The 24,388-nt window shown below is 40.9% G+C and overlaps 3 protein-coding genes across 4 annotated transcripts; 1 reads left to right on the top strand and 2 right to left on the bottom strand.

Moving 5' to 3' along the window:
• The first annotated feature begins 171 nt into the window (after positions 1 to 171).
• Positions 172 to 7,366, top strand: dcdc2b (doublecortin domain containing 2B). Its single transcript, XM_034576933.1, has 14 exons — positions 172 to 409; positions 609 to 906; positions 1,029 to 1,080; positions 3,522 to 3,592; positions 4,230 to 4,361; positions 4,433 to 4,567; positions 4,699 to 4,738; positions 5,056 to 5,121; positions 5,252 to 5,387; positions 5,521 to 5,630; positions 5,753 to 5,821; positions 6,235 to 6,306; positions 6,715 to 6,795; positions 6,902 to 7,366. Exons 2-14 carry the CDS (start codon positions 620 to 622, stop codon positions 6,959 to 6,961), a joined length of 1,311 nt encoding a protein of 436 aa, XP_034432824.1. The 5' UTR covers positions 172 to 409; positions 609 to 619; the 3' UTR covers positions 6,962 to 7,366.
• Positions 7,367 to 8,113: 747 nt separating this feature from the next.
• tmem234 (transmembrane protein 234) lies at positions 8,114 to 11,372 on the bottom strand. 2 transcript variants are annotated; one of them, XM_034576936.1, is made up of 5 exons: positions 11,284 to 11,372; positions 10,787 to 10,938; positions 10,301 to 10,367; positions 9,263 to 9,355; positions 8,114 to 8,953 (listed from the first exon to the last, which is right to left on the bottom strand). In XM_034576936.1, the coding sequence occupies exons 1-5, from the start codon at positions 11,294 to 11,296 to the stop codon at positions 8,844 to 8,846; spliced, it is 435 nt and encodes a 144-aa protein (XP_034432827.1). In that variant the 5' UTR covers positions 11,297 to 11,372; the 3' UTR covers positions 8,114 to 8,843. The 2 variants fall into 2 exon arrangements, with proteins under 2 accessions (XP_034432827.1, XP_034432825.1); XM_034576934.1 differs by lacking the exon at positions 8,114 to 8,953 and adding an exon at positions 9,025 to 9,168 and having other exon boundaries at positions 9,200 to 9,355.
• Positions 11,373 to 11,801: 429 nt separating this feature from the next.
• Positions 11,802 to 22,718, bottom strand: ncmap (non-compact myelin associated protein). Its single transcript, XM_034577077.1, has 4 exons — positions 22,246 to 22,718; positions 14,758 to 14,861; positions 14,260 to 14,344; positions 11,802 to 12,884 (listed from the first exon to the last, which is right to left on the bottom strand). The coding sequence occupies exons 2-4, from the start codon at positions 14,846 to 14,848 to the stop codon at positions 12,611 to 12,613; spliced, it is 450 nt and encodes a 149-aa protein (XP_034432968.1). The 5' UTR covers positions 14,849 to 14,861; positions 22,246 to 22,718; the 3' UTR covers positions 11,802 to 12,610.
• Between the last annotated feature and the right edge of the window lie 1,670 nt (positions 22,719 to 24,388).

Below are 24,388 nucleotides of genomic sequence, written 5' to 3'. Positions count from 1 at the left end.
GAGGATATTTTAAAATAAAAGTAATGACTCTGTCACCTTCTGGTTCTTGCTCTTGCCTGTGTCCATGATATATTCCTATTGAAGTGAGCTAACAACGCAGCCACCCACCCATTCTCCCCTCCTCTATCTGTGTCTTTTGTTGTGGTTGCTGCCGATGGTTTGACCCGCAAAGCCAGTCATTGCTGGCCACGCTGCCATAGCAACCAGGAAATACTCACCGCCATCAGTGGAGTAGTGAGTGAGAGTGTGTTAGAGGGAACAGCGACGAGCAGAACGTGGTGAGTGGGAGTCCAGACACACCACAACAACAGGAGGGGACAGATTTTCACCTTTGCCTTCTATCCTGCGATCTCCCTGCTTCTTCTTCCACCTTCACCTTCACCGGCTTGTGACTGACTGAGCTGCGTCTGTACGGATCAGAGATCATGTGTTTGTATTGATGTGTTGTTGTTGCACAAGTTTGAACCAAAAACTGAGAGTGTGAGTGTATCTGTTGTGTGGAAATGATCAGTGAATGCCACTTTGGAAATGACTTAACAATTGTGTGCGTGGACTCAAAAATGCTAAAAAGCCTTTTTGAAATGTGTATGTGTGTGTGTGTGTCACAGCTGGCTCAGAGATGGCTGGTAGCACTGCAGCCACCACCGCCCTCCTGCCTCCGGTGAAGAACGTGGTGGTGTACAGGAATGGTGACCCCTTCTACAGTGGACGGAGGTTCGTGGTCAACCAGCGACAAGTGGGCACCATGGAGGCTTTTCTGAACGAGGTGACCCAGAACATCGGTGCCCAGCTCGCCATCAGGACCCTGTACACCCCGAGGCAGGGCCACAGGGTCGCAGACCTCCAGGACCTTCGGACGGGAGCCCAGTACGTCGCTGCTGGCTTTGAGAGGTTCAAGAAACTGGAGTGAGTACTGAAGACATTTCTCTAATAGAAGGCTTTAAAGTCTTTAAACCAGATGTTTTGTTGTTTGTAAAAAAGTATTGTTGTGTTCTTTTCTTTATCATATCTGTTGTCTTCGTGAACAGCTACCTGAGCGTAGGAGCAAAAAAGCAGCCTGCCACCCGTGAAGAACCCCAGGTAGGTTTTCATTTTCTCATATGGGCCACTTCCTTTTAATAGTACAGTCCATCATTCATTAATCCCAGTCTAACCAGGAGGAATGCACCACCAGTCGATTCATTTGAACACCTGCCAAGTCAAATATACAATCGACTGCAGGATTTTCCATTACGGATAAAAGTTCCCAATTGCCTGTAAACGAGACGACACGTGTTACATTTCTTTGTTACGTTCTTTGTGCATGTTCATAGGTCACTCTTTGCTCGTAACTTCCTCCTGGTGTCAGGGGCTGTCATGTAAATTAGCGTTAATAATAGGCTAAAGACTGTTCTGTCCATGGTGGCCTTTCAAGCCTCTCATGTGACATTAGACGCAGTAATTACAGTCGGATATCGTCAGAGATCCCAGAGATTATCAGAGATTAATTATATCCACCGACACACACTCAAAGATATCAGTCCCACAAATGTGCCTGATTTCTTTCATTAATATACATGAATTATTCCCTGAGTCAATGGTGAGAATGTCAAAAAATCTCATAATGTAACAGAAAGTGATGAATTTTGGATCCGCCCCAAAATATAATGTATTCTTTCTGGGCCCGTGTCGCATCCTGCAAACCAAGTTTAGTGGAAATCCGTTCAGTAGTTTTTCTGTTGGATATTGTCAGAGATCAGAAAATCCGAGAGATTATCAGATGTTTAATTCATTGAATGAATTTGAACTCAACTCATGGCACTCAGCAGAGTGCATACCTCCGCATAACAGTCCCCTTAAATTCAATGTAGCCGCAACAAAGTGCACACACTTATAGATCAGATCACTAAATGTGCCTGACTTCAAGATCCATGAATTATTCGCTGGGAAACTGGTGAAAATGACTTTTCGCATAGACATCTCACAATGTTAAAGAAAGTCCATCCATCCGTTGTCTTCCCCTTATCCGGGCTCAGGTTGTGGAGGTAGCTGAACAGGAAGAGTACCCCAGACATCCCTCTAACTAGCCGCAATTTCTAGCTCCTCCTGGGGGATCCCGTGGTGTTCCTAGGACAGATGGGATATGAAGTCCCTCTAGCAAGGTCTGGGTCAGCCCCAGGGTTTCCTCCCAGTTGGGCGTGCCCAATAATCCTGTTAAAGACAGTGAAAAACGAATTCCTGAATAAATCCGGAATCACACCGAAATTTAATGGGTTCTTTCTTGGACCTCGTCCTATCCTTCCACTAAGTTTCATGGAAATCCATTTTGGAGTTTTTGCATAATCCTGCTGTTAAACACACAAACCAACCAATAAACTAAAATGGCGCATACATCCACCTTATGAAACACTATAAAATTCCCTAAATCCAGATTTCTATTCGGATCTGCATCATCAAGATCCTTAAATTAGTCTCTGGGAGTCTCTTGCACTGGATCCGGATCCTTTGGTCATGCCCCACGCCTCCACAACATTTCATGGAAATTGGTTGAGTAGTTTTTGAGTTGTCCTCCTAACAATCAAACAAACCAATCAACCAACAATCACTTGGACAAAGGCAAAAGCATAACCTCCCTGCCAGAAGAAATGATGAAGATGTAGCATTACTGTAGGCATAAGCTCTCTTAAAATTCAAATTGCTTTCAAAGCAACACACACAAGAACACACTCAGAGCCACTCAAGCCCACAAGTGCTCGCTTTGTATTCTCACCAGCTGGCAGCAACGCCCGCCTGGTTCTTCAGACGCAGATTGTGTTCTCAGTCTTAAACCGTCAGTGTTACTTTTCTGCAGAACATAAAAGAGTACAGAGTAATTGTGTGTGCCTTGGGTGTCTGCCATGTGGAAAGCAGATTTGTTTTATCTGGAGTCCGGGGGTTTTAAAGTCTCACATGCCTGCGTTGCGGTTGCTGTGTAGCAATGCAGGAAGTGTGTCCGTATAAGTGAGCATCTGATCCTGCCGGTGAAACAAAGCGTTAATGCTTCCGGACAATGTTATCAGGCCGCGTGCATGTCTGGGCAGGCCTCTCTGCTCGGAGACTCTGTAAATGCATTAAATCGCTGCCCCTTCAAAGCAAAAACAATAAGGGAAGATTATCAATGACGAGCTTTGCTCTGAGTTGATTTGTTCCAGCTATTCTGGCTAAGCAGACACGGATATTGGCAGCAGATTTCATTGATATGAGACAACGGAACGGCGGAGCCCGAGAGGATCAGATACGCTTCGTTAAAGTGTCATTGCAGAAGTGGCAGCGTGACGTCAGTTTCCATGGCTGCAGCGTTCGTGCTGACATGAGCAGAATAGTTAGTCAGTCATTACACATTTGGGTTACGTGATTTTGCAGTGATGGACGTTCGGTATAATTGAGGTGCAGGACATGGATGATGTAAATCTAATGAGGGAACGTTCAATATTGCTGAGGAAATGATGACATTATGATGTTGAGCTGTACCACGCATCTGATTTTCTGAATGTCTCCTCCAGGCTAAAGCAGCACAGAGGCCAAATGTTTCAGCTAAATGGAGGAAGTTTATACCTGTGCCCTGCATTATACAGTGAGTTGGACAAACACACACATAATGATCATTAGCACATGAAGACTGTATCTCAGAGGGACTTAAAATAGGATTTCCATGTACATATGTATTTTGTAGTTTAGTGGAAAAATGCATTATATAATTCAGAGGAAAGGTCTGAGGGTCACCATTGTTTATACAGATCATCCTTAAGGGAACTAGATACTAGGTACTAGATTAAATGGAAATCCATACAATAGTTGTCTAGATATTTCTCTCAAAACCACAAATGTCATCACCATGGTGGAACTAGAGTAAAATCAGAGGATGGACCGACAAAGTCATTAGCTGCCATCCTCTGAGGACCATGAATGTGTCCATTTTGTGTTGGTGAAGTAGCTCTTTAGATATTTCACATAACTTTGACCCAGTGATCGACAAGTCAGGGGATAAAAGTCAGTGTGGATACCCAACCTGAGCCTGTAGGGGCCCATTGGTATAACATTGGTGACCATCAGACCTTTCCTCTAGCGCCATCATCAGGCCACGTTTTGGACTTCACAAGACATCCCATCGTGGCCAATACAGACATGAAGAATTACAGTGACCAAAAACTCTTCCTGTGTCCTGTTTTCAAAGACAAAACGCAAACTTCTGCTTTGATGCTTCTGTTCAGTGTTTTCCGTAATGGCGATATCCTATGTCCGCCATTTCGGTTCATCATTCCTCGGAGCATGCAGCAGGATCTGGAGCAGGTCCTGAGTCTGGTCACAGAGAAGGTCTGTCTGCGAACAGGAGCCGTGCGCAGGTCTGTGACACTGACAGATATATAAATATACGTCTGTAGAAATGCACTAAATCAAAGCTCTACTTGATCAGGTTGTGTTCTTTGGAGGGAGTGACTGTGACCTCAGCTGGGGAGCTGGAGACCGGCCACTGCTACGTTGCCGTGGGAACAGAGAGGTTTAAGAAACTTCCATATGTGGAGCTGCTGGTTTCAAACGCTGCAGACAGGTATTGTTATGCAGGGTCCTCTATACGAGTCCTTGTACGCATGTATGTTTATGGGCTTCTTTGCAAACGAATATGAACAAAAAGATAATATGTACTCTTATCTCTTACTTTTTTCACACTTTATTATGTAGATATTACCCAGGAAAGAGAAGACTGATGAGAAGAGCTGAGGTACAGTCAATTAAAACTGTAAAGCATTCCCTTATTTATTATTTTTATTGTAATTCTGTTTAAATTTTATAACAATTGTCAATTCACTTTTATAATTTCATTTGTTTTCAATTGTGCACTGTGAAGCACATTGTTATCTGGATTTTGAAAAGTGACCTATGAGTAAAGATTATTATTATTTCTTAAAATACAGTCTTTGGATTGTTTTAATGCAGCAACATTTCAGGCCTGACTTACAGCATTCGAAAAACTAACTGAAAAACCAATCTGTCACGTCTTTTATATTTATATGTATGTATATTATATTTTTCTCTCAGAACAGGAAAACAGGAAGTGGTCCAGCAGACCAGTACAGCGACTCTGCTCTCCTCGACTCCCCAGAAGTAAAAACAATTCAATCCTCCTCTGTATTTTATTGACACTAGAGGATCTATATTAGGAATGTTAATTGGTTTGGTGTCTATGAATACACAAGTGATCAGGCTTTTTTTCCCCTCTATGTGTAATACTCAGTCAGATGGTCGGAGGGTGAAGTCAACAGGAGACGAAGCTGGGCCTCCACAAGCCTCACAGCAGAGGAGCAGGAGACAGGGAGCAGATGAGATGTCTGCATTCTTTGCCAGGCCGGTGAAGATCCGTAAGAACAGAGGTCAGACAAGACTGCCGCCCAGTAATGGATCTGGCCAGGAGCTGTATCAAATCTTAACTTAATATATAGTCTGATGTTTTCATATTCAAAATAAGTAAAATAAATGAGTCATACTGATGTCTGTTTATCACAGTCCAGCCCAGCATCTTTAAAAGAGCGGCACGGAAGAGGAGAGAGGAGGTGCGAGGAGCTGAGGAGGTGCAGGAGGATGAGAATACAGCTACAGAGATTCCTGTTGACCAGGTTAACGTTCATCTCTGTGTTTTGTACAATGCTGCAGTTAAAAGATAGAAAATATTGCACAAGGGAAAAAATGTAACACTGAAAGACGTAAACAAACATCTGTCCCTCGTTTCCTTTCAAAGAGAGTGGCAGAAATAGTGGAGGATGAAGAAGGGAACCACACAGACGATCCTCTGCACAGCACACAGGAGGTAAGCATCAAGTATAAATTTTCATTTTGCTCCAAATCCTTGTCTTTTACATTCATTCACTCAATTACAGTGTGGGGCATTTTTTTGACACAGTGGCCGGACATTGAGGTTATAATGTTAGATATTATAAAATGATGATGGTCTGGATGAGAATTTGTGCAATGGTGCTATTGCTGGAGTATAGTTTGCACAGAGGAGAGTTTAAAAAGTATTATATTTGATAATAACAATATTTAACAGATAATCTGAAAATGGAAAAAGCAAAAAACCTCAAACCACACAAATAGAATGAAAAACAAGTGCAATATGTGTGAATGGGTGGTTACGTTTGCAGGACACGCTTGTCTTAATGAACTGGTTCAGTTCATTTATTCTGGGTAAATGGGTTCGTATGACATTTTCTTTTTCTCAAGAAGCCAGAGTCATCTCAACAAAATGGCGTAGAAGCGACAGAAAACTGGATGGAGAAGTCTGCTGAAATACAGGTACACAGAGCAACACACACTTGAAGCAACAATCATGCCGCTCAGTGGAGGGAAGAGTCCCCTTGAAATCAATTGCACCAAATTGCACACACTTATAGATGTAAGTCCCCTAAATATGCCTGGTTTTGTTCATCGGGATCCTTGAATTATTCCCTAGGAAATCTTTAAAATTATTTTAAATATCTCACAATGTTAAAGAAAGAGAGAAAAATCCTTGGATCTGCCCCTTTGTCCAGATCCGACCCAAATTTGAATGGATTCCTTCTTGGCACATGTTCCATCCTTCCAGCTAACTAACTAACTAACAAAGGGACAGGGGCTAATGTAACTTTTGTACAAGTAACTTCTTACATTTATTTGTACATGGACACAAGAAGGCAGCAGTCACTTTGTATCTCGTTTCTAAAGGAACCTGAGCTGGAGCACACACCTCCAAGACCTTCATCATCCACTTCTCAGGATTCTCAGGGAAAGAACAGGGAGGAAAAGGCAAGTGTACCCACCTCACAATGTAATCACATGACATTATCATCATCATCACCATGACCAGGCCCAGTGAAGATGGTTTCACTGTTTTAATGAATTGTTCTAACAGGTTGACCCACAGGATGTCCCATCAAACACAGCAGAACAGAACCTCCAGGAGGACAACTAGTGAATGAGGAGCACGGAGGATTCAAGGTCGCGTCAGCATAACGAGCCCTGAACCACAGCAGATAACCAGGAAGTTACTGCTTCAACAGAACCTATGCAGCTGAATGAATGTTATAGTTAGTAGTACTTAAACTGTGGTGATGAGCCAAGTAACATCAATTTATGTTGTTTTGTTTCAGAAAACTTAAAGAGACAAGAATGTGACTTTGCTCAGACGTAATTAGAACAAACACAACAGGAAGTGGAGACAATATCAGAAACTGTTGTACGATACATTTGCAAAGACTAATCATCAAAGAGTGAAATCATAAGACTATATTTAACGATGAATATCACATCTCCATTTCCTCCCACTATCCACAAATGAAGCCAAAATATCCCGGATATGAACGCTGCCATCTTGTGCATTCGAAGCCAGAGTGTGTGCAGTTGTGATTGGAGGATAGAGATGGCAAAGGTCCAACTCAACCAGCTGTCAGTCACGTTGTTTTGAAAGCATCAAATAACTATTTAAAACCAAACTTACCAAAAAACAACGAGCACTCGAACAAACCTATAATGATAGAAACCATCTTTGAGAAAAAGAGTATTTAGATTTTTGTTTTAGAACTACAGCCATGCTAGCACCTCTTTCAAGCTGTACCCAGGCACAGTGGTGTTAAATGCTAACATCACCATGTTAGCATGCTCCTTGTGACAGTGCTTTCACTGGCCTAGTTTAGTGTGTTAGCATGCTAACACTTCCTGACTGGCAGTAAACAGCTGAGGAAGATGTAACATAAACCAAAGTGTTGAAACTGAAATTTTGACCTTGTGATGGTTTTGGATAAAAGTTGACAAAGCAATTCATCCAACACTTGTTGAGACATTTCAATGCAAATTAAACTGTCATCCCCAGAGCCACACTACTAGCATGGCTAATAAAAAACTTAACACCATAAGCTTCACGTGGGTTGTATTTGTTACAGGGATTTGCATTTGATTGCATTACATTGTAAAGTGTAAGTGATATTGTGACCACACTGTTTTACAGGGACAATTCTGACGTAGATGTGAGTAGATGGCATTAATTTACAATGTGTACATAAGAGACAATATTTGTGACGTTTGAAGTCTTAACTGTGTCTGATATGTGAAGAATAAACATGACAAATTATGTTTTGCTAACATTTGTTTTTATAATTTCAACTACATGACAAGCTGAATAGATGCAATAAAGTCATCTGTACAGTGCTGTGTCAATTTAAAAATACTGTGAAAATAAAAACATTAAGATACATGTGAATTATTTCTGAATACTGTTGAAAGAGAAAACATGGTCACTCACACTCACAGTACTTAGTTGTGCTTTATTACTGCTTCACAAAGGACTTGAGACAGTAACAGTGGTACCTCTACCTCAGTATTAAATCATATATACACAGTACAAAACTGCATTATCCTCCTGCTAAGCAGTTAATGTCCCAGTTAGACCAGGAGATGACATCTCTTTGGTCCATTTTAAACACCAGCTTTATTTGAATTTGTTCTCTATTTTTATGCAGATGCCAGTCCCATGGCGGGGCAGCAGGGTGCCTACGAGTAAAAGTTAACAACCACCAACCACCGATCTCTATGTGAGCACCATAAATCTAACCTAGCTCCGGGGTGAACTCCACATGAACTCACTTCCCCTTCCAACTCCGTGAGAGGCTCTGACCAGGTCTCCTGAAGCTCACGCTGAGTTCATTTAGGCACAATTCAGCACAACTGTTGCTCCGAGGAGACGTTTTCTGAATCTAAATTGGCCCCTTCAGTCCTGCTCTAGCGTCTAACGCCTTCTTTACTTCCTGCCGAGGAAACATTTGAAGTTACGCAAGAATTTGCTCCAATTCCGATCTCCGTCAGTGCACAGACTGGGTTATATTCTGCTGCCCTGTGTCTTTGTCCTCGATGGAACTTATCACACACAGAGTGATTCCAGCCATGGTGAGAAACATCCCGGCAACAGCCTCTGCAGAGCGAGGGGAGGGGGAGGATACACAGAACATAAAAGTTAAAAAAGAGAAGTTATAACAAAACCAGGGCAGTAAAGCTGCTTTCACACATGCTCTGAACTACGAACATGTGCCTGATATTTTCCAAATGGGCTGTATGCAAATGTTTGAGTTGATTGCTCCAGACATTTTCCAGAGTTTGTGTCTTGGAGCGTCTTAATTCCTAGATCTGACCTTCATAGGAATCAACATCACTGGCCGTGTGTGACTGGCCCGATACAGGAAAACAAGCTTGTGTATGAGTATCAGCGACATTTCAGACTTACGTTTGCCTCCAAACTCTTCACCCAGTAACTTGCCGGTGAGCAGAGTGCAAAGGAATGTGAGAGAGTTGGCCACAGGGACAACGAAAGATAACTCTGGATAAAGAGTGGGAGAATATTAGATACAACATTTTGCTAACAAAAGTATTTCAACTCAAAGTGATCAATATTGCTGTTAAACAGATTTTTTTCCCAATATATCTAATTTAGTAATAAGGAACTGCATGAAAATATATATATATATATATATATATATGCACAGAAACAACTATAGTTCAATGTAATTAAACCGTAATTTAAAGGATATGCTTTTATACTGTTAATGCACAGTAATTAAATCCTGACACAATCAGCATGAGAATCTTTTCCGTCTCTACTATCCACGTATCATACAACTTGAATGTAGCGATTCCTTGTGACAGTGAAGGAATTTACATGTACACTAATATTCCACCTATTGGCCTTATTCTGAATAAGACAATACTCAGATTATGGTGTTTAGATTAATTGCTAAAAGAATATTCTGTTCATAATTTTGAAGAGCTACAACTCACGCATGTGTCATCAAGCAGTTGGTAACTTTTGTATGTCGATGTTTTCGCAAAATACTGTGAAAACTCCAGTATGACATTATGACACTGTCCATGTAAACGTACTAATTTATGTGTCATGGCTGGAAAAGTGCAGATGTTGTTAATAACATTAATCAATGGCTCTACGTTTACGTGCATTCTTTCATTGGGAAAGATTTATTGTAAATACAATTTAATGAAATTGTGCTATCATTGATGATATTCTCTAGACCCATGTTTCTCAGGCCAGGACATGTTTAAATATCTGCTGAGTGAACCCTACAGTTTTCAGTGCAGGTCTCTTTTTCACATTAGACATTTTGACAGGTGTTCATGATAACATTAACAATATCTCTGTCCCTATAATTAATGTCATCATTTACAAATGTTTTTCTGCTACTGTGACATGTCAAAATGTCTGCAGTTAGAAAGAAGGGCCTGTAACAGAGGAGACCAGTGTCTGGCTCACCTGCGGTGGAGAGTGTATAGTAGTAGACCAAAGAGCCACACTGGTTCAGGAGGAAAGGGACCAGGTACTGATGGAGAAGGCAGAGAGAGTGAAATTAATCCAAATATAAGGAAAAGCAATGATATCACACATGTGACAGGTAGATTTTACCAGCTGAGAACCACAGCTAAATTAAAGTCTTGTTTATCCACAAAAAGATCTAGAAACATTTGTCCATGCTTGTGTGAATAGGTGACTGTAAAACTGTTCTGTACAGAGCTTTAACTGGTCATCAGTCTGAGAAAAGCGCTATATTAATACAGACCATTTAACATTTCTGCCTTTTGCTGTATCTGCCTCTTTTTAGATCTGTTATTTCTAGCAATGTACATCTTATATTTTCTCCATGCTCGTGTTCCTTTGCCATAATTGTAAAGCACCTGTTGATTCTGGACCCATTAAGTATCTATCTATCTGATTGAAATGTGAACTGCTGTCAGCTTTTACCTTTGTGTTGAGGAACAGAAACTTGACCTCAGCCAGCAGCTGGCTCGTTCTGCTGGAGCCGCTCACATCCTCTATCCCCGCGGAGCCTCTCTTCAGGAAGGGGTTGGTGCAGCCCCACAGCACCGACACCAACAGGAGACTGAGCAGCTCCACTGCAAGGGAACACACCTCAGTCACCACTAATATCACCTGCTAGTGATGTCTGCTAGTAGTCTGTAATACCTGTTTAACATTAGCTTAGCCGTGGGGGCTAATAGTAAATACAGTCTATGGTAAAACACATTGCGGTTAGCATCTGGGCTACAGACGTTCGCCAGAGTAAGCTAACTTCCTTAGCATGAATTATTTTCTTCCTTAGCATAGTGTCAGCCGCTGTTGGGTTTGTTTTGCGTTACTAAGCCTGGTAATGAAGAGGAAACTGGTCTAAATCAGAACACACACGTGGTTTAAAGAGAACAGTGAATATGAGGATGAATTAGCTTGTTAGCTTCACTCACCCACAGTCACCATCTTGATGTAAACAGCCGCTGTGGAGTCGCGTTCAAGAGCGCTCCGTGTTTGTGATTAAACATCAATGTTCGTTAAAAAAATGAATGCCCTCAATTATATCCATATAATATAATATATAGGTAATATTATATCTGATGTTATACAAATAATAAATTCAATTGAATGAAGTTAAAGAACTTCTTTTACTAAAGAGTTCGTTTAGAAATGTAACATTTTACAACACGTCTAGTTGTCTTGAATGCAGCCTCGCAACTTTTCAAAGTACGAGGACGAAAGGGTACCAGGAAAAATAAATATTAATTTAAACAACAATAACAACAATACTAATAACTATTACTATAATAACTTATTCAAATACACATTTCCTTTTATTTTCCTCTCTTTTTTCTTTTCTTTCCTCTGCTGTTCTTACTTACGTCCTTTTAATCTTCACCACCAGCTTTACGTCACACTTTCTTCCGCACAAATTACAAGCAGCCACATTTAGAAACAGGACATTTTTTTATTTCATCTCTTTTCTTTCAATAAAGAGCCACAAACAATACAAACACAGAGAACAATGAAAATAAAGTGCAAAGTCCTTTGGTGCCAACTTTGAAAAAAAGAGAACTCACATTAGGGTGTTCAGCTGTTTCTCTGTGGTCTCTTCATTCTACATAGTAAAAAAGAAATTTCATTGACATTTGAGAGATTCATTAAAGTAAAACTAATCTGTGAGAATCTGTGGGGCAGAAGACAAAGACAGTGTGATGCCAGGTGAACCAGTTTCATCAAGGAATATTGTTTATAGATATAAATCTGCTCTATCAAGATATGACCTGAAAAGGGCTGGTAAGTATTATCATCCAGCACACTGTCTTTATTTTCTGTTATACCAATTCTACATTTACTCATGAACATATAGATTTCTCCTTGATGCAGAAATGTACACACTTATGACCAGCATCGTCGAGCCATTACAGCCTTTACTATACATTTTCTTCATGGTTTTAGAACATCAACAAACAGTACAAACAGTAAGAAACTTGATGGTGTCTATACTCTAAACACGCTTTCTTCATGCAACATCCTTCATATGATCCATTGCGTCTGTGTCTGGTACCATTTTGTTCATGGCGTGTGCTTTTGTACACCAACATGACGTACATCCATGTAGTGACCAGCAGTGGCTCAGTTGGTGAAGATTGACAGTGATAACCCTGACGTCACGGGTTGGGTTTCCACAGGATTCAGTCAACACGCACCGTGTGTGGTCACGGACGTGGACGGCGCAGCAGTCAATGCCTGTTGTGAGACTAGAGTGCAGTCATGGTGCTATGTGTTCCCTAACGACGGGGTTTCGTGTATGGTGACCACGGTGGAGCCGCTGGTGGTGCTGAACTGCTCTAAGTGGTTCTCCTCCACGCTGGTCAGCTCCGCTCTGGGCAGATGGAAGCTGTTCTCTGAGGCCGGGTTGGAATTGGGGATGCTGCTCGACACAGAGCTGACTCCCAGGGTGCTTAGCGGCACGCTGCTATGAACTGTGGACTGTGACATCTTCGGACGAGGTTTGGTGCTCCCCCCCAGGACCCTGGATGCATGGGTCCACCTGGACACAATGAGACCATGTTAGAATAGATCTCACATCGCTCATATCTAGCAGGACATTGTTTTTAAATATTTGAAAGCCTTCTAGTCTGATTTTGCTCGTAGGCCTTTTACTTCAGTGGAAAAATTACAAAAGATACCAAACACATCTGTCATCGAAAAATTAGAAGAAGGAAAAGAAAATGAAATAGGAAAGAAAACAACGGTAAAACAAAACTGAATAAAATAATCCATATATATTAAAATACTTTTGGCATGTGTTGCCCTAATATGAATCTTAATTTACACGTGTTACTGTGCTCTATTCTTATTCATCATTTTGTGACCCCTTAGATTAATGACACAACCGCTTGGTGGGTCCCGACCCCCAGCTTTACAGTGGCAAAACATTACAGAGCGCATTTACTTACATTTGTCACACCTACGGTAATAAGAGACAGGAGGTACCTTTTTACGAGCATTTTTCCATTTTACGAAACATAATGATTGACAGCTATAGTTACTAGTGACTTTTCACTTTGAAACTTTACACACAACACACTTGTCATCTTGTCGTATATGAGGAATTGTTATGACTTACACATACAAACATAATAGAAAGTAGATATAACCAGCTGAAACTGTGAGAAGTACACAATAAGATGCTTCATAATAATAATAATAATAATAATTTAGAATTCAAAATAAAATTCATCACATAAATGAACTGACAAGGTTTATTCTACTATTGACTTGATAGTTTTAGTGAATTTTGTGTATAATATTGGACTTTAATTTGAATTAAGAATCAATTCCCTCATATCTGCTCAGGAAATGTTTTTATATTGATTGTTACTGCTTTCAAACTTTTTCTGCCATATGTTCTTCTCCTAGACTTTATTTGGCCTTCTTTAGATTTAGAGACATGAGGGATGAAACATCATGGATCAGTAGAGTCCAAAGTGTCCAACTTGCTGGTCAATACAACCCAAGGTGTCATGAGATAAATCCGAGGGGTTGGAGGATGATTTAAAAAACACAACAAAACAAAAACAGCCACATGTGCCTACGACTTTTCTCTGAACTTTCAGACTAAACAGTCTAAAAGTGGAACAGCCCTCTTTGGTGGTACTGTTTTCATGTGAGTGGTGTGAAGAGGACTGTTTACTTTTAAAAGGTTACATATCAAAACATATATAAATCAATATAATGATGTGATTACCGATTTAACAAAATGGGTGATGTTTATTTAATTTTGTTTGGTCTCACGGATGGAGCCTAATGAAAAGATCATAACAAAAAAGCTGTCGATTGTTCCTCCGATAAAAATAGCATGGTTGGTATTGTACTGCTCGGGAGGGCAGGAATTGTGGTGTCAAACAGGAATGTGGCTTTACCTGTTGTACGTCTTCAGGATGATCAGTAGAATGGCGAGAATGATGATGATACCTATGACGATGATAGCGATCATAGCCCCAGAACCTGACAGACACAGAAAGAGGAGGAATGAGTCATTTAAGAGTTGAAGCTTAGTTTATTCGTCCCTTCTAAAATTTGTATTTGCACTCAGGCTCCACGTGATGCAGCTTATTTTGTGTACACTCCCGAAGAAGTGAGCGATGCTTAGCAACGAGATTACTCACAGGCAAGCGGGACATTAAATTATGTTTAATGTTTTATTAAATGCACGAGTGCCGCTCCCATGCAAGGCTGCATGATGCAATAGGTTGTTATTTAAGAGGCTTGGCTTGTCATATAATGTTTTTTTAACTAAAGTTCCTGGAGAGGATACGGCTCTGATGGTGGACATTACAAACACCTCATATGGATGTCTTATTAATATGCAACTGAAGAAGACAAAACACAAACATGAACGCAATGTGGGGTATCCTTACTCTGGATGAGGATTTGTTCTTTGGACTTTGTGACGGTGGTGTTTGAAAGTGGAGTAGTGTTGGTCACAGGTGAGACAGTTGAGGCTTGCATCTTCAGCAATAACCTACAAAGACAAAAAAGAAAGAAGCCACTTTAGTCAAATAAATACTCAAGTTAAACACGAGGATCAAGGACTAGAATAGTGCCCAACAGTCCCCTTTGATTCAATCAACTTGTATCAAAATGCAAATACTCATAGATATCAGTCCCATAAATATTGTGTTTTTTTCCATAGAGGTTTCAGTATCATTTCATGAGAAATTCACAAAAATGTACAAAATGAAAATTGAAAAAAAAAATCCTGGGTCCACCCCCTAGATCAAATCTTCTCCAAAGGTTAACCCCACCCTTCCACCATGTTTTGAATGTTTCGGTTGAGTAGTTTTTTCATAATCCTGCTAACAGACAGACAAACAGTAATGAAAACATAACCTCCTTGGCGAAGGCAAGAGCAAGCAATCATATTACAGATTAAACAATCAGATTTTCTTCGTCCTATCTCGTAATAACAAAAAAAGAAAGAAGAAACAAAAAATATGATACAGATCCGCACCAAGATTTGATGGGTTCTTCCCTGACCCACTCCGCATGTTTCCATCAAGTTTCATGGTAGTCTGTAGAGTAGTATTTGCGTAATCCCGCCAATTATCAGTCAAACACAGACAAAAACGTAACCTCCTTGGCGGAGGTAATGAGGTAATGAGGAAACGAGAATGATTGATTTGAAGACAAACATAGCTGTGCGACACCACTCTGACACGTAGCAGAGGGAGAGGCACCGATAATTAAGGTCCTATAGAAACCACATGAATGAGGAGCCTCACCAGAAGATCATGTATGAAACAATAATCATTACTGACATCACCACCATAGAGTGGATGTGCAGGACCAATTACAGCTGGCGTTACAGTTTATACTGCACACTAGGTAGGGTTTTTAATAGGTTTGTGGCCTAAGGTAGAAGGAGATGAATTATGCAGCTGGTGTTACTTGTACATGAAGTTCAACTCTGGTGATTATGCAGAAAGTTTGAAGTTAGTGGCTTTTGTAGTAGTTGTAGATCAGGTGAAAATTTCAAGATTTCAGAGTCTATGAGAACATGGTGGTAACACAAGGGGAAGTTGGCTCCTTCTAACAGCCGGTTGAAGAAGTGGGCTGCTGTATTCAACATGACAGAGTGAGCCTGGAGAAGGATTCCCGCTCCCCAGGCCTGGGTAAGCCGGTCAGGTTCAGGCAGGTCAAAGGCCTGATAACATGTTTAATGGATGACTCATGAAATTATCCATCTTGAACAATGCAGCGCGTGTTCTCTGATGTTGTAATCTGGATCTACAGCTAATCTGCTGTGTTGCAATCGTTATGAGTCATGCGGGTCTCCTCTCACGTTATGGAGGATCCCTGATATTCAACAGGAAACGACCTGTACAGAGCTGTAGGTCAGGGCTGTCCCTGTAACTGATACTTCTTGCATGCAAATAGACAGGAAGTCATGCAAACTTCCCATAAAATGAATATACAGGCGGTCACTTTGTGTTCAATGTCTACATGTGTTTATATTTTGATTTCCACTGAGTCTAAAAAGGTCACCGGCCATTTCTCATGTGCCAGAACTGTACAAGCATAGTTATGGGAGTTCCTCATCCTCTTTTTCACGTGGCGTGACGTTAAATAAATTGCAGAAGCACATAATTATATTTAATTATACGACCTGATTGCTCAACTTAGAATCACAATTTACCACTGAAATAATCTTTTTTTGCTTCTACGTGTTCGTTACTCATTTAAAAGCTTCAGTGACTAACCCTGGAATCATGCAGGGTGTAGACTTGGTGCTGTCAGAGAAATGAAAGGCTTTGCATTTATGGTGGACGCCTGATTTGGTTATTAGGCATTAAAACACATTACAACTAGAATAGCGCATTCCTCCGCCGAGGCCCAACGCTCCCCTTAAAATGAATCAAGCTGCATGGTTTAGGGAAAACGGTGAAAATGTTGAAAAACACCTGATCTCGCAATGCCAAAATGGAATGTCCTCTTCCCTGACCCATAAGGCATCCTTCCACTAAGGTTCATGGTAATCCGTTCAGTTTTAAGATGTATGACATGACAGTTGGCCAACATTGACGAATCCATCCTCCCCAAAAGTGAACATCTAAATTGCTCCCCTGGTGGCTGGTTTCAGTACATGTCACCAATCCCGAACTCCATGTTAGCAGATGGCTACACTTCAAATAGTTTTGATGTATTTTCAAGTGCTATTTTTTCGATAATACACTGATACTGACTCTGGCTCCAAACAACATAAACTGCGCAAGATAGCGGTCCCCATATTTGCGATATTTTGGCTTCATTTATGCACAGCGGGAGGAAGAGGAGACATGTCGGCCATCTTATTGCTGTTAATTGTTGCTAGTAAGTGGACTTTGCTTCATTCCAACAGAGCGGTTTCCCCCTTTTTTCAAGTATTTATGCTAAGCTTAGCTAACCTGCTTGAATGTTGAATAATTCTTCTAAAATCATGCTTCCCTTTGTGTTAAATGCTTTTAAATATCCTCTCTACTAGAATAATATGAGATTAAATTTCTTTTTCAGACTCCTCTTTCAATGATAATCACGATATTGTGTTTAACATGTAATGGACTCAGCCATTAATGGAGCGTAAAGGTGTACATTTCACCTATAGACTCGTTGTGAAGGGACCTTTTTACAACCTCATCCATGGATTTTGACTGGACAATCAAAGCCAGTACTCGCCCGTCATGCGTAATGCACATCTTATCCGGCTTCCTTCTCTACAGCAAATATTACAGAACCAACTCTCCCTGTGTTGACACACTATTAAGCACAGAGATTAGCACCGACATATATCAGGTTTGCTGTTTGCAAAGGTGACAGCTCCTGATAAGTGGCCAACTGATCTGTATGAGGTTGATAACACCCTTGCTTTGGTTACTGCGTGCTGGGGCAATGTCATGCTTAAAGGGCTCTGCACAATACGGACAATATGGTGGGAAGTGATGTGTATTCATTTACTGTACAGTTATCAGCTTAAATGTACCAAATGTACAGTTAGTTCATATGAAGATGTAGAGGTTTAACAGGAGAAACTGTATCAATTCAACAACCTGAGATTGTGCTATGACAGCAATGCAGCACTGATGCCTCTGAATCACTTTCATCTCCAAACAAAAACTGTCCTGTCCAGCACAACAGGATTCTGACAAGGATTATGTGTGTGTGCCAGCCAGGTGAGCGCATGATCGGAGTGAGATTTGTTTTCAAAGCCTTACCACGTTCAAACAAAACAAACTGCTGCAGGAGCAATGCGGTAAAATGTTCGATTAAATATTTAATAGATAAATGCTCTGGTTAGAAAATTGTAGAGATGCTTGAGATGTAAGTAGCTGTAGCCCCGGCAAAGGCAGACGTCATATTAGGGATAGGTGGGTGTGTTGACTCTCACGGAACAGCGTGTTCTGACAGAAGTGGATAATTCATCCAGTTGACTCTAGCTCATATTTAGGCGTAGCTTTGGTGTGGTACACGTCAATTAAGGATCGGGTTACCCTTACCTTACCCCACCCCCAGTACAGTTAACACACCTTGTATTTTGTAATGCCACAGATTAAAATATAGAGAATCTTCTCACCTTGCTGGCAAACTACATTATTACGTACAAAATATTTCCGCTGGTGAGCAAAGGTGGGCATCGATACTTTCTTGCACAAATCTACACAAAGAGCTGGTTCAGCATGCAAAAGACGACTGTTGAAGATGGAGTCTGACGTCTAAACCAGCCAAAAGAAAGAACCACTCTACTCTATGGAAGCTCTAACCTCTGAGAAAACACACCAGGGAGGGACTGGCGGTGTATCAATGTCTCATCTTATTTAATTTCACTCCACAAATTGCTTTAAAAAGAACAACACGCTCTGTGGTTTGTTAAAAATGTAGCGCCAGACTCAATAGCTAATTTGCATATTAACCAAACAAAGTAGCATCATTAACCTTTAGTTATTGACTTAGATACAGGAAGCGGTGGAGTCACGTTCTTTACTTTCACAATGAGGGAAGGAAGAAGTACCAGGGAAATTGAAATATGACAGTAAAGCCTGATGGCTTCGTTGATAATGGCAGGCAGTAACTTCTAAAGGTGAGAAAGAACTGGTACCAACATCGATCGGGGAAATGCAGATTTAAACGCAGGATATTGATATTGTAATGTAACAGCACTGACCAAGAAGTCAGACATATTGATTATTAATTGGCAGTATTGTACAAATGAAGAATATTGTAGATTTTATATATGTGTAGTTGCTATGTTTCTATCAATTAGCAGAGTAGAATTAATGTGGTAAATGGGACTTTATTCTTTAATCATTCATTTGTTTACATGTATGTTTATTTAGATTATATACATACATATTTATATATATGCTATTGGATCTTCTGGTTAAGTTATAATTTGAATAAATTATTATTTTCTAATTTAGCTTTACTTTTTGGAGGGAAAGGGATTTGTAGCTCAAAGTAGTCTCATTACTTTTCTCTGATGTCTGTATCTTCTTCACTATAATAACGTCGGTTTGTTGTTCTAGGAGACACAGCTCTTCACCTGCACTGCGGATTCAATATCCTCTCTTCCACCCTCAGTAAACAAATCATTTATTGGTTTGTTCAGAGAGTCGAGAGAGCAGAAACAATTTAGTTTCCTCTTTTTTTTCTCTCTCTATATGAGGAAACACCAGACAAAGCTGTTTAGTGGCTCAACTATTTCCCCCCTCCGCACGTTTTTTTCTCTCCACACATCAGAAAACACGGTCTCCTGTTCGTAAACACGTTCAAAGCCGGACCTTCGCCGAATGACGTTTGGAGTCAATATTTGAGCAGTCAATTTGAAACAGGTTAATAAGACACAGAGGGGACAATTACTTCAGCCCTGCCTGGGAGAATAGGCACGCATGCAGAGAGGTAGTCTGTATCACATATCTGCGTATTTGCATCCCATACGCTAATACTTGTTTTCCAGATGTCACATTAAAGAGACATTTAAGTACGTCTTTTATCAACCTCAGTCAATCACTGAGGGATTTGCAGCAGCACTCACAGTGCTTGGCACCATATGCATCGGCCTGTTGATGGAGTGACATCAGAGATTAACTAATAAAGCGTGTGTTGTAAAACTGTGATACATCCCAACTGAGTCTCTGTGAAAGTGACTTTTGGAAGAAGTTGTGTTGATTCCTGGACTAAACTCAACATGTCGGGTTAAAGTAAATCCTGCATTGCCCCTGACAGATTTACAAATATCCTGATGATGATTTCAATGCACAACTATTATCAATAATCAAACACCTAAACTCAATTCCAACTAAAATGGCACATACCTTGAACCAAGGCCTCACAGTACCCTTAAGAATCCACATTTGAATTCACTAGATTTTTATTTGGAGACAAAAGTGATGGGACAGGTGTACTTCAGCGGCCAATCAGATTTCAGCTGGAGCTAGTGTCCCCTGGTCCCACCCCTGGATTTGCCCCTGGATATAAAACTCCCTGGTGGAGTTAAAAGAATGAATTTTTAAAATGAAAACGAAATCCACTTTGTCATTAAGGGTTCGAGACAGTGTGTTTGCACAGCAGCTTAGGTTAGAACGTGTTCCTCCTGTGGTTACGGATGACATATGGATATTTATAGAAAAGGCAACAAAATAAAAGTGCTGTGGTGAGAACGGACAAACGTGCCATTCTTCATGTCAGCAACATGTTGGGTGTAAAACAGAGTGACAAGCGTCTGTTGCGATACAAAAGAAGAAACAAAGTTGGTATGCTGGTATGTGTGGTGCAATGTGCTTTGTAAGGCTTTCATATTTTCAAACAATGCTTATCAGCGTTAAAACGATAACATAAGAAGCTGCATGTTTACCAACGACTGAAGGAGATTATTTTCTTTTTCATGGGAAAGTGGGCAGTCCATTCAGACGTCTCAGACAGGGTTGGGCTGTGATGAACCCTGTATCTGGTGGCTTACAAAACCTTTAAAGGAATCCCTTTTTTCATTAAAATGAGATCTTATCATATCATTAAACCTGCATAGAGAGTCTAGAAAATTGGGTCCGGACCTTCTTTGGACTTTGCCTTTCACTTAAGATCTAAGAACGGAGCAGGGGATTGTCCGGTTCAGACGCATTCACAAGATTTACAACAATGGGAATATGTCAAGGTGAGGGGGTGGTGTCTGGTGGTGCATGCAAGAGGTTGGACGCAAGTTTTTATAGATTTTAAGGAAAATGTGTGGACTTCAGTGCATGTCGGAAAAACAGCTTTTGTCTCATGTCCATCTTGAAAACATCTATGCTAATAACTAGATGATAAACTAGGATTACCACTTTGCAGTTGTACGCCTCTGTCAACCATGTCTGTCCAGACTCATTTAATATGTGTAGTGATGACTGTTTTTTTATCCTAATTAGCTGATGAATTCTTGAGTTATGGCCAAAGAGGGGATTTAGTGTGGGCACAGTGACTCTTTAACGACCAAAATCCAATCAGTTCATCCTGGAAACTTTAGGGTTTCTCTATAATTTTTCAAGTCCCGACCTCAAAGTGCCTTGAGGTAATGTATGATATGATTTGGCGATATACAATTAAAAATTGTTTGCTTGTGCCAAATTTCAAGAAGTTCATTCAAAGTGTCCCTGAGACGTCATTTCACAATATTGGGAAAGACAGAAAGCCTAAAGTGAAGGAGGCATTTAAATAACAACTTATTACTTTATCTATCTCAAACTGACACATTTTACAGTGATCCAAACTGTATTTTTAGCCAAATGTTTGAGCATTTGTGCAGCTCAGTGAGTCCCTGTAGCCTAATTTAATGAGTAAAACACATAGAAGAACAAATCATTTTTCTATTCTTACAGAGAGAAATCTGCCAATTGTCAGTTATCAGCTTTAACAGAGCTAAGAGCCTATAACAACCATCATTCTGTCTATGTAACATACAAACATAAACTGTTTAGCTTTGAATTACAGTAGTGACACTGTACAAACAGCAGTCATATTTTCCTATTACGTCAAGGCTACTGATGACAGGGGTGATTAGAGCAACCGCGCCATCAGACAGTCTGTTATCATTAAGAGATACACACACACACACGGATACTGTCGGGATCTGGAATTGACTTAAATCTGGGTCGGTCCACATGGTTCACACAGTAAGAAGAGGTTTATTAATCCGCGGGCTCTTTGGAATGTGAGCTATTCCCTTTCACTTGCGACTCACCTGCCATGTTGTCTGGAGGAGCATACGTTCTCACACACACACACACACACACACACACCCTGACACAACCACATTGCAGTGACACACATTCATAGGCACCTCTGAAAAGTGACTCAAGTGTAGAGGGAAACTCACATAGGCAGGCATTAACCTTGTGACTTACCTAACCGTCTCCTCTTTGATTTCAGCCCAAGCCTTCTCCAGACGGGACCCTGAGCAGCGTGGCGCCCCCCCCCCCCCCCCCCTCCCTCAGCTGACTGAAGGGGGCATAGTCCACTGGTGGAGGGCCGACAGTCACAGCAGGTCTGGGGAGTGAGGAGAGGAGTGTGTGAGCTGCTCCGGTGGAGGAATGTAAAGTCCCAAGTGCTGCTGAAGTCCCACAGGTAAAAAACAGAAGGGTTCAAAAAACAAGCAGGGATTCCTCTGTACCTGTGTATGTGTGTGTGGTGTCTGTGGGAATCAGAGTGTTTATGTGAAGAGGAGGAGGAGGAGGAGGAGGAGGTTGAGGAGGAAAAGGAGGAGGCTCCACGCTCGTACACTCGCTGCTCCTCGCTCAGAGTAATAATCTCAGGCAGCTGGTTTTTCAGGTCCTTCCGCCAGGCCCTTAGGCGTGCCATGCACACCGCCGCCGATCAAAGGGCTGCCTGCACCGCTCGGCCCCTCACCATGACTACTGCCTCTCAAAATCCGTTCGTCTGCATCTGATAGGATGTCTCGCCTGGAGCTCCCAGGATGTGTCACTGTGCGTTCAGTCAAAATAAGACTCAACTAACTCCAAAAAATAATTTAATCCAGTGGATATGCTACACTTCTGGGTTTGTGTGTGCGTGTGTGTGTCACTAAAATGAAAAACAATCCAATCATTACCTCCTATTGATGGAGATGAATAATGTGTGTGCATGTTTTGTGTTATTCTGTGGACAAAGCATGTGGTTTCAATGTTATCACAAATCCCTTTAGGTATTTAAAACTGCGTTTTATCCGTGTGGTTGATGATTAACTGTGAATTACAGTGCACTCGTTCAAAGGGCACTGGGTGTGTAAAAAAGATACAGTTTGTGTGAAAGTTTTTCTCCTGAACAAACACAACTGTTCTCACTGGTAATATTTTGCTCATCTTTCCAACTGTCCTAGTATCTGTGCCATTCTTCGTCTGTAGCACCCAGGCTCCTGTGACACACTTGCCCCGGTAGTCTTTCCCCACACAGTGTGAACAAGTCGTCAGGATCGGGCCTCATGTTACCTCCCGGGGCTGGGTGGTGCCCACGACTACAAAGCAAGTCAGTGTTGTGGCTTTGTGAGAAAGTGTAACCAGACTTCATGTGTTTAGAGACGCACAGTGCTCAGCTGTTTACAGGCTTCGCACTTGCACAGGAACAGGTGTCCCCTGTGGTTCCTTGTGGTGGAAGACCATTGCTTAAGTCTGAATGCTGAGGGTCAGGTTTCATAAAGAAGAATACATCTTTCACAATGGCTTCCTGGCATTGTGTTGGCTTCAGTCCAGTATGAATGTGGTACAGTAAACAACCGTGTGCTAAAATATCCAGGTAGGGTTAAACAACAGGTGGTTCACCCAAGAACTTTTTGGGTCGGGGGAAGAACCCACTCAAATTTTGTTTACAATTTCTCTAACTTTGCAAGATAGTCACACGAGATATTTATGATATTTCTTTTATGTTTGTTGGTTCATATCCAAATAAGAACCCATGTGGTTTTATGAGGGATTTGTTGGTCCTTGGCGGAGCTATACACTCTGAGTGCCCTTCTAGTTTATATGAGGTAATAAATCAGCTTGATTTATCCCTGAAAACGCCATTTTGTATTAATCAGTGAGTGTTACCTTCAAAACATTACTCATAACACATGTTCAGAACTGCTTTTAATGTGTGATTAATGATTTGTGCTGTATATTTCTAGTTATTTACTTTTATTGGCTTTTCTTGTTATGTGAGGTTAAGGAAGTATTTTTTCCATGTGTTTTTATTGTTTTTAACTTATATTAAATGTCTTTGAGCATTTGTTAAAAGCACTACATGACCAAAATCCCTCCATCCATCCATCCATCCATACATCCATACATCCATCCATCCATCCATCCATTATCCATACCGCTTAACCTTTGAGGGTCATGGGGGCTGTAGCGGAGCCAAATTATTATCATTATTATTATTATTACTAGTAGTCTTTGGTTTTGTTTATCCTATCTGGCTTTTAGATTAGTTAATTGTCATTTTCTAGATTAATTTTCTTTGGCAAGCTTGGTAAGTTAAGTCTGGCTTGCACAGTGAAGGGTGAAAGGTTTCCCT

The sequence above is a fragment of the Hippoglossus hippoglossus genome, chromosome 22 (genome assembly GCF_009819705.1).
Source record: "Hippoglossus hippoglossus isolate fHipHip1 chromosome 22, fHipHip1.pri, whole genome shotgun sequence".
Classification (NCBI taxonomy): Eukaryota; Metazoa; Chordata; class Actinopteri; order Pleuronectiformes; family Pleuronectidae; genus Hippoglossus; species Hippoglossus hippoglossus.
The sequence above is the reverse complement of the archived record's forward strand: the minus strand, read 5'-3'. Positions and strand labels throughout refer to the sequence as shown.